The sequence below is a fragment of the Anomaloglossus baeobatrachus genome, chromosome 5 (genome assembly GCF_048569485.1).
Source record: "Anomaloglossus baeobatrachus isolate aAnoBae1 chromosome 5, aAnoBae1.hap1, whole genome shotgun sequence".
NCBI lineage: Eukaryota > Metazoa > Chordata > Amphibia > Anura > Aromobatidae > Anomaloglossus > Anomaloglossus baeobatrachus.
In genome coordinates, this window is record NC_134357.1 from 365415086 (window position 1) to 365429614 (window position 14529).

At 52.6% G+C, this 14529-nt stretch overlaps 1 protein-coding gene across 1 annotated transcript in view; it reads left to right on the forward strand.

Annotated features, from left to right (window-relative positions):
* The first annotated feature begins 7723 nt into the window (after positions 1–7723).
* DHX8 (DEAH-box helicase 8) overlaps positions 7724–14529 on the forward strand; it is a 133036-nt gene continuing 126230 nt past the window's right edge. The window contains 2 exon segments of the mRNA XM_075349955.1: positions 7724–7855; positions 13943–14102. Coding sequence (XP_075206070.1) covers positions 14000–14102 — 103 coding nt within the window. The 5' untranslated portion in view covers positions 7724–7855; positions 13943–13999.

Sequence of the window (14529 nt, forward strand, 5' to 3'; positions counted from 1 at the left end):
TTAATAGTTGTATAAATGACACTTATACATGATAATAATAAAATAAGTAATAACTTCCAGCTATAAATAAAATCGTTTTTTTATCCCCTACATCTTTGTTCTTGTCTTTATTTCATTGGACGTCCATTGGGTGAATGTGAGTTTAGCCCCTGGGTCTTATTCTCCAGCACTATGGACCTTGATGGAGTCGTCCCGTATCATGTAAAGTTTTCCCATACAATACATGTACATAATTGTGCAGGGAATAAAGCCCATGGAGGTCTTTGGCTCTTGATCAGGGGCGTAACTACAATAGGTGCATTTGTGGAGCATAGGGGGCGCCAAAAGTCGTTTTGGCCTATATGAAAAGACCAATCTATTAAAGACTTGCCATTATTTTGGCCCCCTTTGGTTTTTTTGCATTGGGGCCTATGAGCTTCATGTTACGCCTCTACTCTTGATTATCCCCTTTTGTTAGATCTGTCCCAGGTGATAAGATGATCAGATTGATCCCTTCTCCACAAACATCCTGCACCTGGCAGTAAGTGCTGAATTTCCACACAGTGCCTCCAGAGAATTAATGAAGTATTACACATCGTCCTCTGTAATCACTGGGCTGTCTATGGAAATAATGGAAGTGTGGGCTCCTCCAGAGCAGGAGACAATGTTTTTTGGACTTCTCCATCATGGTTAATAGATGAGAATACAGAACGTGCCGCGAAACCCGGTCTGCCCCCAGCCACCACCATCGTAATGCCGCCTCCCCCGTCCTTGACTGGAGCTGCCGCCGAGACATTGCTTGCAACACCGGCAGTGGAACCCCCGGCCCCCGTGGAGGATGCAAAGGCCGTGAACGACGATCAAGTTGTTCCGGTTCCCATTGCCTCAGACCCGGAAGAGATGGATTCGTGCTCGAGTACACCGGAATCATCCTGGGTTCCACGCTTCAGAGGAAACTGCTACCGAGTCTCCCTGTCGGCACGTTTGGTGCCGGAGATCCTGGTGATGGAGTGTGAAGAGGAATCCACCTCCGATGATGAGCCTCCGGCTGATACTATTGATGTGCTGGTGCCAATTTGTCGCCGCTGTGGCCTGCCAGGGCATTTTGCACAAGTGTGTCCGGGGAAAGGCTGTGATCAGGGAACTGGAACCGGTTCTCAGCAGCAGTGATAGCTCAAGAGAAGTTTGAAGCTTGAATGTTTAATATGGGACTTGTTGCTCTTGTTGAATCCTTCCACAGTGTTCCGTTTAAGTGAGAAGGGACATCAGGGATCTGGGTGATGCAAGAGGGTCCCAGATGTCTCTGGTGGAGGGCGGCAAAGGAGTTACTGTTTAAAAGGGTATTGTGCCATTCTTGTTGAACCTTTTTATATTGTCCCGTTAAAAGTAAAAAGGCCATTGGGGTCCCGGATGGTGTGCCGCTAGGAGGTGGTACCAGAGGCTCTCGGTGGAGAATGGCGCAAGGGTAGTGACTACCAGAAAGTTCAAAAGGTTTACCAGAGTCATCCCTTAAACCACCGGGGTTCAGCCCCCGTCACCAAGGACACAGCAAGGAACTCGGGGTGGTGCGACACCATGGCTAGCGGTGGCACCAGGGTCAGGTGTTTTGGGTGGCGGGTTGAAGGGAAAAGGGACAATGGGAATGGACTGTCGCAGGAAGGAGCTGCAGCAGAGTAGGCTGAGCTGCCAGCTACTGCTACAACCGGTAGCGATCCCAGTGGTTCTTAAATACACTCTGTGAAGTTTTGTAACGTTAAAAGTGTATTGCCTCCCCAGAGTGGGAAGAATATTTAACCTGTTATCTCTTTACAATTACAGTTTAATAAAACTCTAGGTGTCTGGTAGCTCGGGGACGAGCTACGTTTAACGAAGGGGGAATGTAGCGACCCTGAATGTGTCAGAGTGCTACAGGGAGCTGCATCTTGTACCCCAAGGTGCAGGGCCTACCCTCCCATGGTTCCAGGTTCCCATCAACAGTGTCACTGACATCCGCACTACAGATCCCAATCCCACCTCACACCAGGGCTGGACAGTGGGTTGGTCAAGTTGGAGCACGGCCGCCCACCTAGGGGTCAGGCAGACTGGTGGGAGGGAGGTAGTGGAGAGCAGAACAGAGTTAGCCCTCAGAGAGTGAGGAGCAGGGGAGTTGGAGCTCCCAGAGAGGCGACAGGTTGGTCGCAGACGGTGGTCTGGGACCACAAGAGTTGGGGACCGGTATTAGGAACACTGGACAGAAGTGTAACAGACGCAGTCTAGGAGGACTGTTGGCACCAGAAAGCCCAGCCACCTTACCGGTACCAAGCATGGCGGGGTACTGGACCCTAGATCAGGGAGTAGCTTCAAGCAACCCGATAATTAACCTGTGGAGGATAGTCTCTTTATGAACTTTCCCCAAGAGCTCAGAGATTGGAGGCGTCAGCACAACGCGGGGGATAGGGTCCTCCAAAATACACAACCCACTGAAATCCCAAGTGCCAGCTACCAAGAGCACAACTGCCATACACACGGGTAGCAGGGCCCCAAAAGCTTCAAGCCAAGGGGCCACAACTGTAAATCAATTTGTGCATGGAGGCAGAGCTCCGGACTTACCAAGTGACACTGGTGGGAGCGGAACCTGGACGGGCTCCCCCCGTAGAGACTGCGATGCCTAGAGACTTTGGTTTACCATCTGTGTGTCTACTTAATCCACCTGATCCAGCACCACGACTACCGAAGTGAGTAACCTGACCCCTGCACCCTGCTTTCCAAGGCCAAGCCACTCGTTCACCAAATTCCCACTATCCGGGACCTTCCCTATCTGTGGAGGGACTGACACCTGGTTGCCCCACACCATCTGCCCCGGTACTCCCATCGGCAGCGGCGGTACTCCCCTTTACCGCAACCCGCAGGTGGAGTCATGAACATTCATCCCCTGTAAATATCCCCTTACATTTGAAGTGGCCGCAAGCCCCCGGGTCTGGAGACCCTCGAGTCACAGCAACCCCGGATCCGAGCAGTTCGACTGCTGCTGGGGCAGCACAGATCCAACCCCTTATGGACTTTCGATAGGCTGTAGAAAGTGGCCACAGATTGTTGGAAGCAGGAACTCATTTTCCTTCTTATCTATGACCCGATCCTGGAGGCCCATATCTAACAGACTTTTCAATTCAGAACTGAACCTCTTAAGGTCCAGTCACACATAACGAGATCGTGAACGAGATCGCTACTAAGTCACACTTTCTGGATCGTTTATGAGTCGTTGTTGAAATCGCATGTTGGGTGTCACACATAACGAGTTTATGAACGAGCATGCGTCCCGTATAACGATCTTTCAAATCGCTGGGACCCTGTCACACAGCAACTATGTTAACGATTCCAATCCCATTAGGGGCGTAGTAAAATGCAGTGAGTCACGTAGGCGTGCATTTGCGTCGCCTTTTCCATACCCCCCTCCGCTTTCATTGGCGGCCAATACTGCGTTCTGATTGGGCATGCAGGGGGCGTATCTAGCGGTTAAATTTTGGATCGCGTCACCCTTTGTCACTTCTTTTGCGCTTTGCTTTGAGATAGAACCTGCGTCTCCACCCTGATTCCTTCGTCCATTGTACCCGGTCGCTTTGTTGGTGTGTTTTTCGGATCGAAGCCGCACCTGCACCTGGAGCTAACCAATCGGGGCAGAGAGGGGCGCGGAAACGGGGACGCAACAACACGCCTTCGTGCATCTCATCTAGGTCGTCAACGAAATCGTTAATAGGGTGTCAAACATACAGATTCATGCAGCCCAGCAGGACTCCAACGAGCCAAAAATGGCCCAAGCTGTTCGGCATCGATCAGCGATTTCGCAGCAGGGGGTGAATCGTTGGTACGTGTCAAACGTGACGAGATCGCAATTGAAGTCGTTCTTGCGTCACAGAAACTGTGACGTAGTAACGATCTCGTTTACGATCTCGTTATGTGTGAAGTGGCCTTTAGGTGTTTTTTTTCCGTGATCTTGGTGGAAGAAAATTAAAGAAGACTAACGGTCTTGCTGCTAATGGTCACTGAATCCACCCGCGCCGCAAGTGCAGTTTTGCATAAGGTCCATACCTGGGCTTTTACCCGGTACCCCTGACCATATTGTCAGCCATCATAGGTCCTGATTAAATACACTCGGACTTTCCTAGCTCAGCCAACTGACCATCAACAGCAAGACCAATAGTTTTCTTTAATTTTCTCCCTCCAAGATCACGGAACCTAGAGACGTCATGCACAATTAGTGCATTTTAAAGGGATCCCAGTACACCATTATCTGGATTGTATTACACGCTTCGTCAGTGGCCTCAGTGATATTCACAGCTGAAAATGTAACAGGAACCTAGCCTCTATTGCAGACGGAGAGATTATTCCACTGTGGAGTTCTACTACATTACAGTGCTAGTTTCACACCTGCGTTGAACGGGATCCGTAGCATTGCGTTGTGTGACGCATGCAACGGATGCGTTGCATATAGTGGCACAACGCATGTTACAGATCGTACAAAATAACGCAGTCCATTGTAGTTTTTTTTCCTTGACTTTACACATCTGAGCATGCGCAGTTGTGTAAAGTCAGGTGCGTTAATGGAATCCGTCAAATGACGCAATCTAACGGAATCCGCCACCATAGGCGTTCATTATAAAAACAACGGACGCCTAACTGATTCCTGCAGATTGCGTTTTTTTGACACTCCGCCAAGCGCAGAAAAACGTTACATGCTGCGTTCCATCCGCCCGACGCAGCGTCAAAATAACGACGCTGCGTCGTCCAGCGGATGCAACGCAGACACTTGCGTTACAGTGCGTCGCTCATACAAGTCTATGGAGAATAGCGCAGTGCGCTAACGGACTGCGCTATTCTCCATAGTGACGGACTGCGCTGAACGCAAGTGTGAAACTAGCCTAATGTAACACATCTTCATCCCCTTACAGTAGCACACCACATAGAACTGTCAAATCGGTGGTGGATACATAATCTTCATATGGATAAACAGACTCACTCTTAACTAGAGGCTACTAAGATTCTCCTTGTCCTTCGTGGGAGTATCCTCTTCTTTTTAGTACTCTTTTAGATAACAAAGCAAGACATATTATCTACTCGATTGTACCTATGACAGTCTTCTTTTTTAGTATCTAGATGAGAGTATGAATGGTTATGGGGTACATTTTGTAGTCTGCTGCATATGAAATCTTTCTTTAAATGAAACCAAATTTGTGATGCATTTTCAATAGGGACGGGAATACAATGGATGGTACCAATGTGAATTTGTAATATTTTGCTCTGAAGCCTAATGTTGTGTACAATGGCGTAACTAGAGTATGATGGGCCCCGATGGGGAGTTTGAGCCTGGCCCCCCCCATATGTTTGTCAGATGTATGGGCCATTGTAGGATTCTAAATCCTATAAAGACATACAAGTTGCCCTCCCCTCTTCATTGTGTATTAATATCCCCCATCCTGTACTAATGTCCCCCATCCTGGACCAGTTCCTGGTAAATATCTACCCCATCCTGGTAAATATGTTCCCCATCCTGGTAAATAGCCCTTCATCCTTGTGTATAGCCCCCATAATGCTATAAAGCCCCCTCATCCTAGCATATAGTCTTCCATCCTGGTATATAGCCCCTCATCCTGGTATATAGCTCTCCATCCTGGTATACAGCTCTCCATTCTGGTATATAGCCCCCTCATCCTGGTATATAGTCCTCCATCCTGGTATATAGCTCCCCATCCTGGTATATAGCTCTCCATCCTGGTAAATAGCTCCCCATCCTGGTATATAGCTCTCCATCCTGGTATATAGCTCTCCATCCTGGTAAATAGCTCTCCATCCTGGTATATAGCTCTCCATCCTGGTATATAGCCCTCTATCCTGGTATATAGTCCCTTCATCCTGGTATATTGCCCCCATCATGCTATATAGCCCCCTCATCCTGGTATATAGCCCCATCATGCTATATAGCCCCCTAATCCTGGTATATAGCCCCATGATGCTATATAGCCCCCCACTGCGCCGCACACAGTAAAAAAATAAAAAAAAACCCCGATTATACTCACCTACTCTGCAATGCCGCGGCATCCTCCTTGTAACACTGGCATGCCAGCAACTGACCAACGTGTAAGCAGCGCAGTGCATGACGTCAATGTCATCCAGAGCCACTTACAGCACCAGCAGCTGTCAGAATATTCTCTGCTCCCCCATGCCCAGGATTGGGGAACAATGAATATTCATAGTGTTAATCGTTGGCTGGCACATGACAGCGCAGGATCCTGACGGGTTTCTGAGCAGCGATCTATTTCAGCTGGATGTGCACCCTTGGACACACATCCATCTAAATCAGGGGCTGGGGCAGGCGGACCCCCTGCACCCCCGGGCCTGTCGCAGTGGTGATGCCTGCAATCATGGCTGTTATGCTCCTGGTTATGTAGTTAGAGATTGTGTGTAGGACATTTTCTCCTTGCAGGCTACAGAGTTTTGGTTTACGGTAACATTTTGTATTTACCTGTTCTTTACATACCACACTATACTTGAATTGAGTGCATTATCTATGTTTAGACAATCACTGAATTTCTAGGACTGTGTGCTTTTCACTTTCCACTGTGTGAGGTCACATTTTACCTTTTAGAAAATGCAGTAAAAGTTAAGTTTTATTAACTCACTTTAGAGCTTTTCTCACATAGCACCCCCATAAACAGTATGAGCCCTCACAGAGCCCCCCATATACATTATGAGCCCCAACGTAGCTCCCTCTATACAGTATGAGACCTTATATAGCCCATTTATACAGTATGAGCCTCCACATAACTTCTGTATCTATAGTATGAACACCCACATAGCTCACTATATACAGTATGAGCCCTCACATAACCCCCTATATACAGTATGAGCCCTCACATAACCCCTATGTACAATATGAGCCCTCACGTAGCCTCCTATATACAGTATGAGTCCTCACATAGCCCACAATAAACAGTATGCGCTCTCAGTAGTCCCCTTTATACAGTATGAGTCCAAACATAGCCTCCTACAGTATATACAATATGATCCCCATGCAAAGTTCCCTATATACAGCATGTGCCCCTCATATAGCCCCTATATACAGTATGAACCCTCACATAGCCCCTCTATATACAGTATAAGCCCCACATAGCCTTCTATATACAGTATGAGCCCCCCATAGCTCACAATATACAGTGGAAGTCCCCTTTATAGTCCCCTTTTTACAGTATGAGACCTCACATGGCCCCTATTTACAGTATGAATGTCAATCATGAAAAAAAGAAAATACCTAAGCAATGTGCACACGTAAATCATGAAAAATTGTATTAAATGGTACAAAAAAAACACAAACCTTTTAAAAACACATAAAATACTGACATCCAGACATGTAGCTGTAATAAGCTGTGCCACTAGCACATAATGCACAGATAATCACATAAAAAGTGTATGTACAGACAGCCAACAATGTGTGTAGTAGTTGTATATAACAAGCTATATGCTCCTCCTGGAATGTCTCAGCAGATGGCAGCCCTCCATCAGTCCGCACAGAAAGCTCCTATCTCTACTGAAGTTTTAGCACGCTGCGGGCCGAGAGCGACATCCGCGGACTGCAGATTCTTCCTTCATGGTGCCACTAGAGGGCGCTGCTATTCACCTAGCAAATAGTGCAGAGCGGTCGTCTTGTTGTGAGCGGAAGTGACGTAACGTAAAGAAAGGTATTCGCTATCGGCCATTTTGGAGGTGGCGGAAAATATTTCCCTTGAAGCGTGATAATGAATCGACGCTGTGTTTGACGTAACCGGAATAACTCTCCACAGAAAATATGGATGGACGCTGATCTGAAGTGAAACGTTGGGAGGTGGAGAACCATAAAGACCACTAGGTATCTATACAGTTTAGTGTTCTAGTGTTAGGGAAGAAAATAGCGAGGATGTGTCACTTGAGCACACAGCGGCCTGTATGGTGTCCATAGCATAGCTCTATGTGATCAGGACTGGGGGGGGAATCAGGGACTGTGTGTGATATGTGATCAGGAGTGGGGGGGGTGTCAGGGACTATGTGTGATATGTGATCAGGACTAGGAGGGGGGGGGGGGGATCAGGGACTGTGTGATATGTGATCAGGACTAGGAGGGGGGGGATCAGGGACTGTGTGTGATATGTGATCAGGAGGGGGGGGGGGGGGGTCAGGGACTGTGTGTGAGATATGTGATCAGGAGGGGGGGGGGGTCAGGGACTGTGTGAGATGTGATCAGGAGTGGGGGGGGGGGTCAGGGACTGTGTGTGAGATATGTGATCAGGAGGGGGGGGGTCAGGGACTGTGTGATATGTGATCAGGAGTGGGGGGGGGGGTCAGGGACTGTGTGAGATGTGATCAGGAGTGGGGGGGGGGGTCAGGGACTGTGTGAGATGTGATCAGGAGTGGGGGGGGGTGTCAGGGACTATGTGTGATATGTGATCAGGAGTGGGGGGGGGTGTCAGGGACTATGTGTGATATGTGATCAGGACTAGGAGGGGGGGGGGATCAGGGACTGTGTGATATGTGATCAGGACTAGGAGGGGGGGGGGATCAGGGACTGTGTGATATGTGATCAGGACTAGGAGGGGGGGGATCAGGGACTGTGTGTGATATGTGATCAGGAGGGGGGGGGGGGGTCAGGGACTGTGTGAGATATGTGATCAGGAGGGGGGGGGGTCAGGGACTGTGTGAGATGTGATCAGGAGGGGGGGGGGGTCAGGGACTGTGTGTGAGATATGTGATCAGGAGGGGGGGGGTCAGGGACTGTGTGAGATGTGATCAGGAGTGGGGGGGGGGGGGGTCAGGGACTGTGTGTGAGATATGTGATCAGGAGGGGGGGGGTCAGGGACTGTGTGATATGTGATCAGGAGTGGGGGGGGGGGGGTCAGGGACTGTGTGAGATGTGATCAGGAGTGGGGGGGGGTGTCAGGGACTATGTGTGATATGTGATCAGGACTAGGAGGGGGGGGGGATCAGGGACTGTGTGATATGTGATCAGGACTAGGAGGGGGGGGATCAGGGACTGTGTGTGATATGTGATCAGGAGGGGGGGGGGGGTCAGGGACTGTGTGAGATGTGATCAGGAGTGGGGGGGGGGGGGGTCAGGGACTGTGTGTGAGATATGTGATCAGGAGGGGGGGGGTCAGGGACTGTGTGATATGTGATCAGGAGTGGGGGGGGGGGTCAGGGACTGTGTGAGATGTGATCAGGAGTGGGGGGGGGGTCAGGGACTGTGTGAGATGTGATCAGGAGTGGGGGGGGGGTCAGGGACTGTGTGAGATGTGATCAGGAGTGGGGGGGGGTCAGGGACTGTGTGAGATGTGATCAGGAGTGGGGGGGGGGGGGGTCAGGGACTGTGTGAGATGTGATCAGGAGTGGGGGGGGGGGGTCAGGGACTGTGTGAGATGTGATCAGGAGTGGGGGGGGGGGGTCAGGGACTGTGTGAGATGTGATCAGGAGTGGGGGGGGGGGGGTCAGGGACTGTGTGAGATGTGATCAGGTGGGGGGGGGGGGGTCAGGGACTGTGTGAGATGTGATCAGGAGTGGGGGGGGGGGTCAGGGACTGTGTGAGATGTGATCAGGAGTGGGGGGGGGGGTCAGGGACTGTGTGAGATGTGATCAGGAGTGGGGGGGGTCAGGGACTGTGTGAGATGTGATCAGGAGTGGGGGGGGTCAGGGACTGTGAGATGTGATCAGGAGTGGGCGGGGGGGTCAGGGACTGTGTGAGATGTGATCAGGAGTGGGCGGGCTGTGTGAGATGTGATCAGGAGTGGGGGGGGGTCAGGGACTGTGTGAGATGTGATCAGGAGTGGGGGGGGGGTCAGGGACTGTGTGAGATGTGATCAGGAGTGGGGGGGGGGTCAGGGACTGTGTGAGATGTGATCAGGAGTGGGGGGGGGGTCAGGGACTGTGTGAGATGTGATCAGGAGTGGGGGGGGGGGGTCAGGGACTGTGTGAGATGTGATCAGGAGTGGGGGGGGGGGGGTCAGGGACTGTGTGAGATGTGATCAGGAGTGGGGGGGGGGGTCAGGGACTGTGTGAGATGTGATCAGGAGTGGGGGGGGGGGGTCAGGGACTGTGTGAGATGTGATCAGGAGTGGGGGGGGGGGGGTCAGGGACTGTGTGAGATGTGATCAGGAGTGGGGGGGGGGGGGGTCAGGGACTGTGTGAGATGTGATCAGGAGTGGGGGGGGGGGGGGTCAGGGACTGTGTGAGATGTGATCAGGAGTGGGGGGGGGGGGGGGGTCAGGGACTGTGTGAGATGTGATCAGGAGTGGGGGGGGGGGGTCAGGGACTGTGTGAGATGTGATCAGGAGTGGGGGGGGGGGGGGTCAGGGACTGTGTGAGATGTGATCAGGAGTGGGGGGGGGGGGGTCAGGGACTGTGTGAGATGTGATCAGGAGTGGGGGGGGGGGGGGTCAGGGACTGTGTGAGATGTGATCAGGAGTGGGGGGGGGGGGGTCAGGGACTGTGTGAGATGTGATCAGGAGTGGGGGGGGGGGTCAGGGACTGTGTGAGATGTGATCAGGAGTGGGGGGGGGGGGGTCAGGGACTGTGTGAGATGTGATCAGGAGTGGGGGGGGGGGGGTCAGGGACTGTGTGAGATGTGATCAGGAGTGGGGGGGGGGGGGGTCAGGGACTGTGTGAGATGTGATCAGGAGTGGGGGGGGGGTCAGGGACTGTGTGAGATGTGATCAGGAGTGGGGGGGGGGTCAGGGACTGTGTGAGATGTGATCAGGAGTGGGGGGGGGGTCAGGGACTGTGTGAGATGTGATCAGGAGTGGGGGGGGGGTCAGGGACTGTGTGAGATGTGATCAGGAGTGGGGGGGGGGGTCAGGGACTGTGTGAGATGTGATCAGGAGTGGGGGGGGGGGTCAGGGACTGTGTGAGATGTGATCAGGAGTGGGGGGGGTCAGGGACTGTGTGAGATGTGATCAGGAGTGGGGGGGGGGGTCAGGGACTGTGTGAGATGTGATCAGGAGTGGGGGGGGGGTCAGGGACTGTGTGAGATGTGATCAGGAGTGGGGGGGGGGGGGTCAGGGACTGTGTGAGATGTGATCAGGAGTGGGGGGGGGGGGGTCAGGGACTGTGTGAGATGTGATCAGGAGTGGGGGGGGGGTCAGGGACTGTGTGAGATGTGATCAGGAGTGGGGGGGGGGTCAGGGACTGTGTGAGATGTGATCAGGAGTGGGGGGGGGGGTCAGGGACTGTGTGAGATGTGATCAGGAGTGGGGGGGGGGGGTCAGGGACTGTGTGAGATGTGATCAGGAGTGGGGGGGGGGGGTCAGGGACTGTGTGAGATGTGATCAGGAGTGGGGGGGGGGGGTCAGGGACTGTGTGAGATGTGATCAGGAGTGGGGGGGGGGGGGTCAGGGACTGTGTGAGATGTGATCAGGAGTGGGGGGGGGGGGGTCAGGGACTGTGTGAGATGTGATCAGGAGTGGGGGGGGGGGGGGTCAGGGACTGTGTGAGATGTGATCAGGAGTGGGGGGGGGGGGGGTCAGGGACTGTGTGAGATGTGATCAGGAGTGGGGGGGGGGGGGGTCAGGGACTGTGTGAGATGTGATCAGGAGTGGGGGGGGGGGGGGTCAGGGACTGTGTGAGATGTGATCAGGAGTGGGGGGGGGGGGGGTCAGGGACTGTGTGAGATGTGATCAGGAGTGGGGGGGGGGGGTCAGGGACTGTGTGAGATGTGATCAGGAGGGGGGGGTGGGTCAGGGACTGTGTGAGATGTGATCAGGAGGGGGGGGGGGGGTCAGGGACTGTGTGAGATGTGATCAGGAGTGGGGGGGGGGGTCAGGGACTGTGTGAGATGTGATCAGGAGTGGGGGGGGGGTCAGGGACTGTGTGAGATGTGATCAGGAGTGTGGGGGGGGGGGGGGGTCAGGGACTGTGTGAGATATGTGATCATGAGTGGGGGGGGTCAGGGACTGTGTGTGATATGTGATCATGAGTGGGGGGGGTCAGGGACTGTGTGTGATATGTGATCAGGACTGGGGGGGGGAATCAGGGACTGTGTGTGTGATATCTGATTGGGACTGGGAGGGGGGGTCATTGACTCTGATATGTTATCGGGACTGGGGGGGCAGGGACTGTGTGTGATATGTTATCGGGACTGGGGGGGCAGGGACTGTGTGTGATATGTGATCGGGACTGGGGGGGCAGGGACTGTGTGTGATATGTGATCGGGACTGGGGGGGGATCAGGGACTGTGTGTGTGTGATATGTGATCGGGACTGGGGGGGGATCAGGGACTGTGTGTGTGTGATATGTGATCAGGACTGGAGGGGGGGGGGATCAGGAACTGTGTGTGATATGTGATCAGGACTGGGGGGAGATCAGGGACTGTGTGTGATATGTGATCAGGACTGGGGGGAGATCAGGGACTGTGTGTGATATGTGATCAGGACTGGGGGGAGATCAGGGACTGTGTGTGATATGTGATCAGGACTGGGGGGAGATCAGGGACTGTGTGTGATATGTGATCAGGACTGGGGGGAGATCAGGGACTGTGTGTGATATGTGATCAGGACTGGGGGGGGGGGGGGTCAGGGACTGTGTGTGATATGTGATCAGGACTAGGATGGGGATCAGGGACTGTGTGTGATATGTGATCAGGACTGGGGGGGAGATCAGGGACTGTGTGATATGTGATCAGGACTGGGGGGGGGGTCAGGGACTGTGTGTGATATGTGATCAGGACTAGGATGGGGATCAGGGACTGTGTGTGATATGTGATCAGGACTGGGGGGGAGATCAGGGACTGTGTGATATGTGATCAGGACTGGGGGGGAGATCAGGGACTGTGTGATATGTGATCAGGACTGGGGGGGAGATCAGGGACTTTGTGTGATATGTGATCAGGACTGGAGGGGAGATCAGGGACTGTGTGTGATATGTGATCAGGACTGGAGGGGAGATCAGGGACTGTGTGTGATATGTGATCAGGACTGGAGGGGAGATCAGGGACTGTGTGATATGTGATCAGGACTGGGGGGGGAGATCAGGGACTGTGTGATATGTGATCAGGACTGGGGGGGGGGAGATCAGGGACTGTGTGATATGTGATCAGGACTGGGGGGGGAGATCAGGGACTGTGTGATATGTGATCAGGACTAGGGGGGAAATCAGAGACTGTGTGATATGTGATCAGGACTAGGGGGGAAATCAGAGACTGTGTGATATGTGATCAGGACTAGGGGGGAGATCAGAGACTGTGTGGGATATGAGATCAGGACTAGGAGGGGAGATCAGAGACTGTGTGGGATATGAGATCAGGACTAGGAGGGGAGATCAGAGACTGTGTGGGATATGAGATCAGGACTAGGAGGGGGGATCAGGGACTGTGTGGGATATGAGATCAGGACTAGGAGGGGGGGATCAGGGACTGTGTGGGATATGAGATCAGGAGTAGGAGGGGAGATCAGAGACTGTGTGGGATATGAGATCAGGACTAGGAGGGGGGATCAGGGACTGTGTGGGATATGAGATCAGGACTAGGAGGGGGGATCAGTGACTGTGTGTGATATGTGATCAGGACTGGGGGGGGGGGGGGGGTAAGATCAGGGACTGTATGTGATCAGGACTGGGGGGGAGAGATCAGGGACTGTGTGTGATATGTGATCAGGGACTGTGATATGTGATCAGGACTGGGGGGGAGATCAGGGACTGTGTGGGATATGTGATCAGGACTGAGGGGGGAGATCAGGGACTGTGCGGGATATGTGATCAGGACTGGGGGGAGATCGGACTGTGTGTGATATGTGATCAGGACGGGGGGGGAAGATCAGGGACTGTATGTGATCAGGACGGGGGGGGGGGAGATCAGGGACTGTATGTGATCAGGACTGGGGGGGGGGGAGATTAGGGACTGTGTGTGATATGTGATCAGGACTGGGGGGGGGATCAGGGACTCTCTTGTAATGTAAGAATATCTTTTATTTGTCTCTAGATCACGCCATACGTGGCATAGGATTTCCCCTGCGGTGTCCTTCTTCGAGCAGCGATCATGGCGGATTTGGAGGAGCTGAGGAAACTTGAGTACCTGTCCTTGGTTTCCAAGGTTTGCACGGAGCTGGATAACCATTTGGGCATCAATGACAAAGATTTAGGTGAGATTATTTGTCCTGCTTCGCAGCCTTGATTGTGCTCTCCTGGCGGTCAGTTAGACAGATCATGGAGATGATACTTTTTGGGCTCATATTTTTCTGGCCCTGCATGCTCATCAATTCCTCCGCACTGTAATATATTGAGTGTCCACAGTATGTATAGGATTTTGGAATCCCATCCTTTCAGAGCTATTCAGCTGCATTAATGTTACACCATCCCTCCTAGAGGTTCTTGGTATATGGCCTGATCTCTATACATTAGTGCAGTAAGATGTTTTGCTTCTCCTTCCAGCTGGGACGGCACATGACCACAGCGGTAATCACTGACACATAAGATGTACTCCATACACTAGTGTGGGTTATTAGGGATTTCTTGAATAATTAAAGGGTTGTTCCATCTGGAAATGCTTCTCATTCATCCAATCACCAG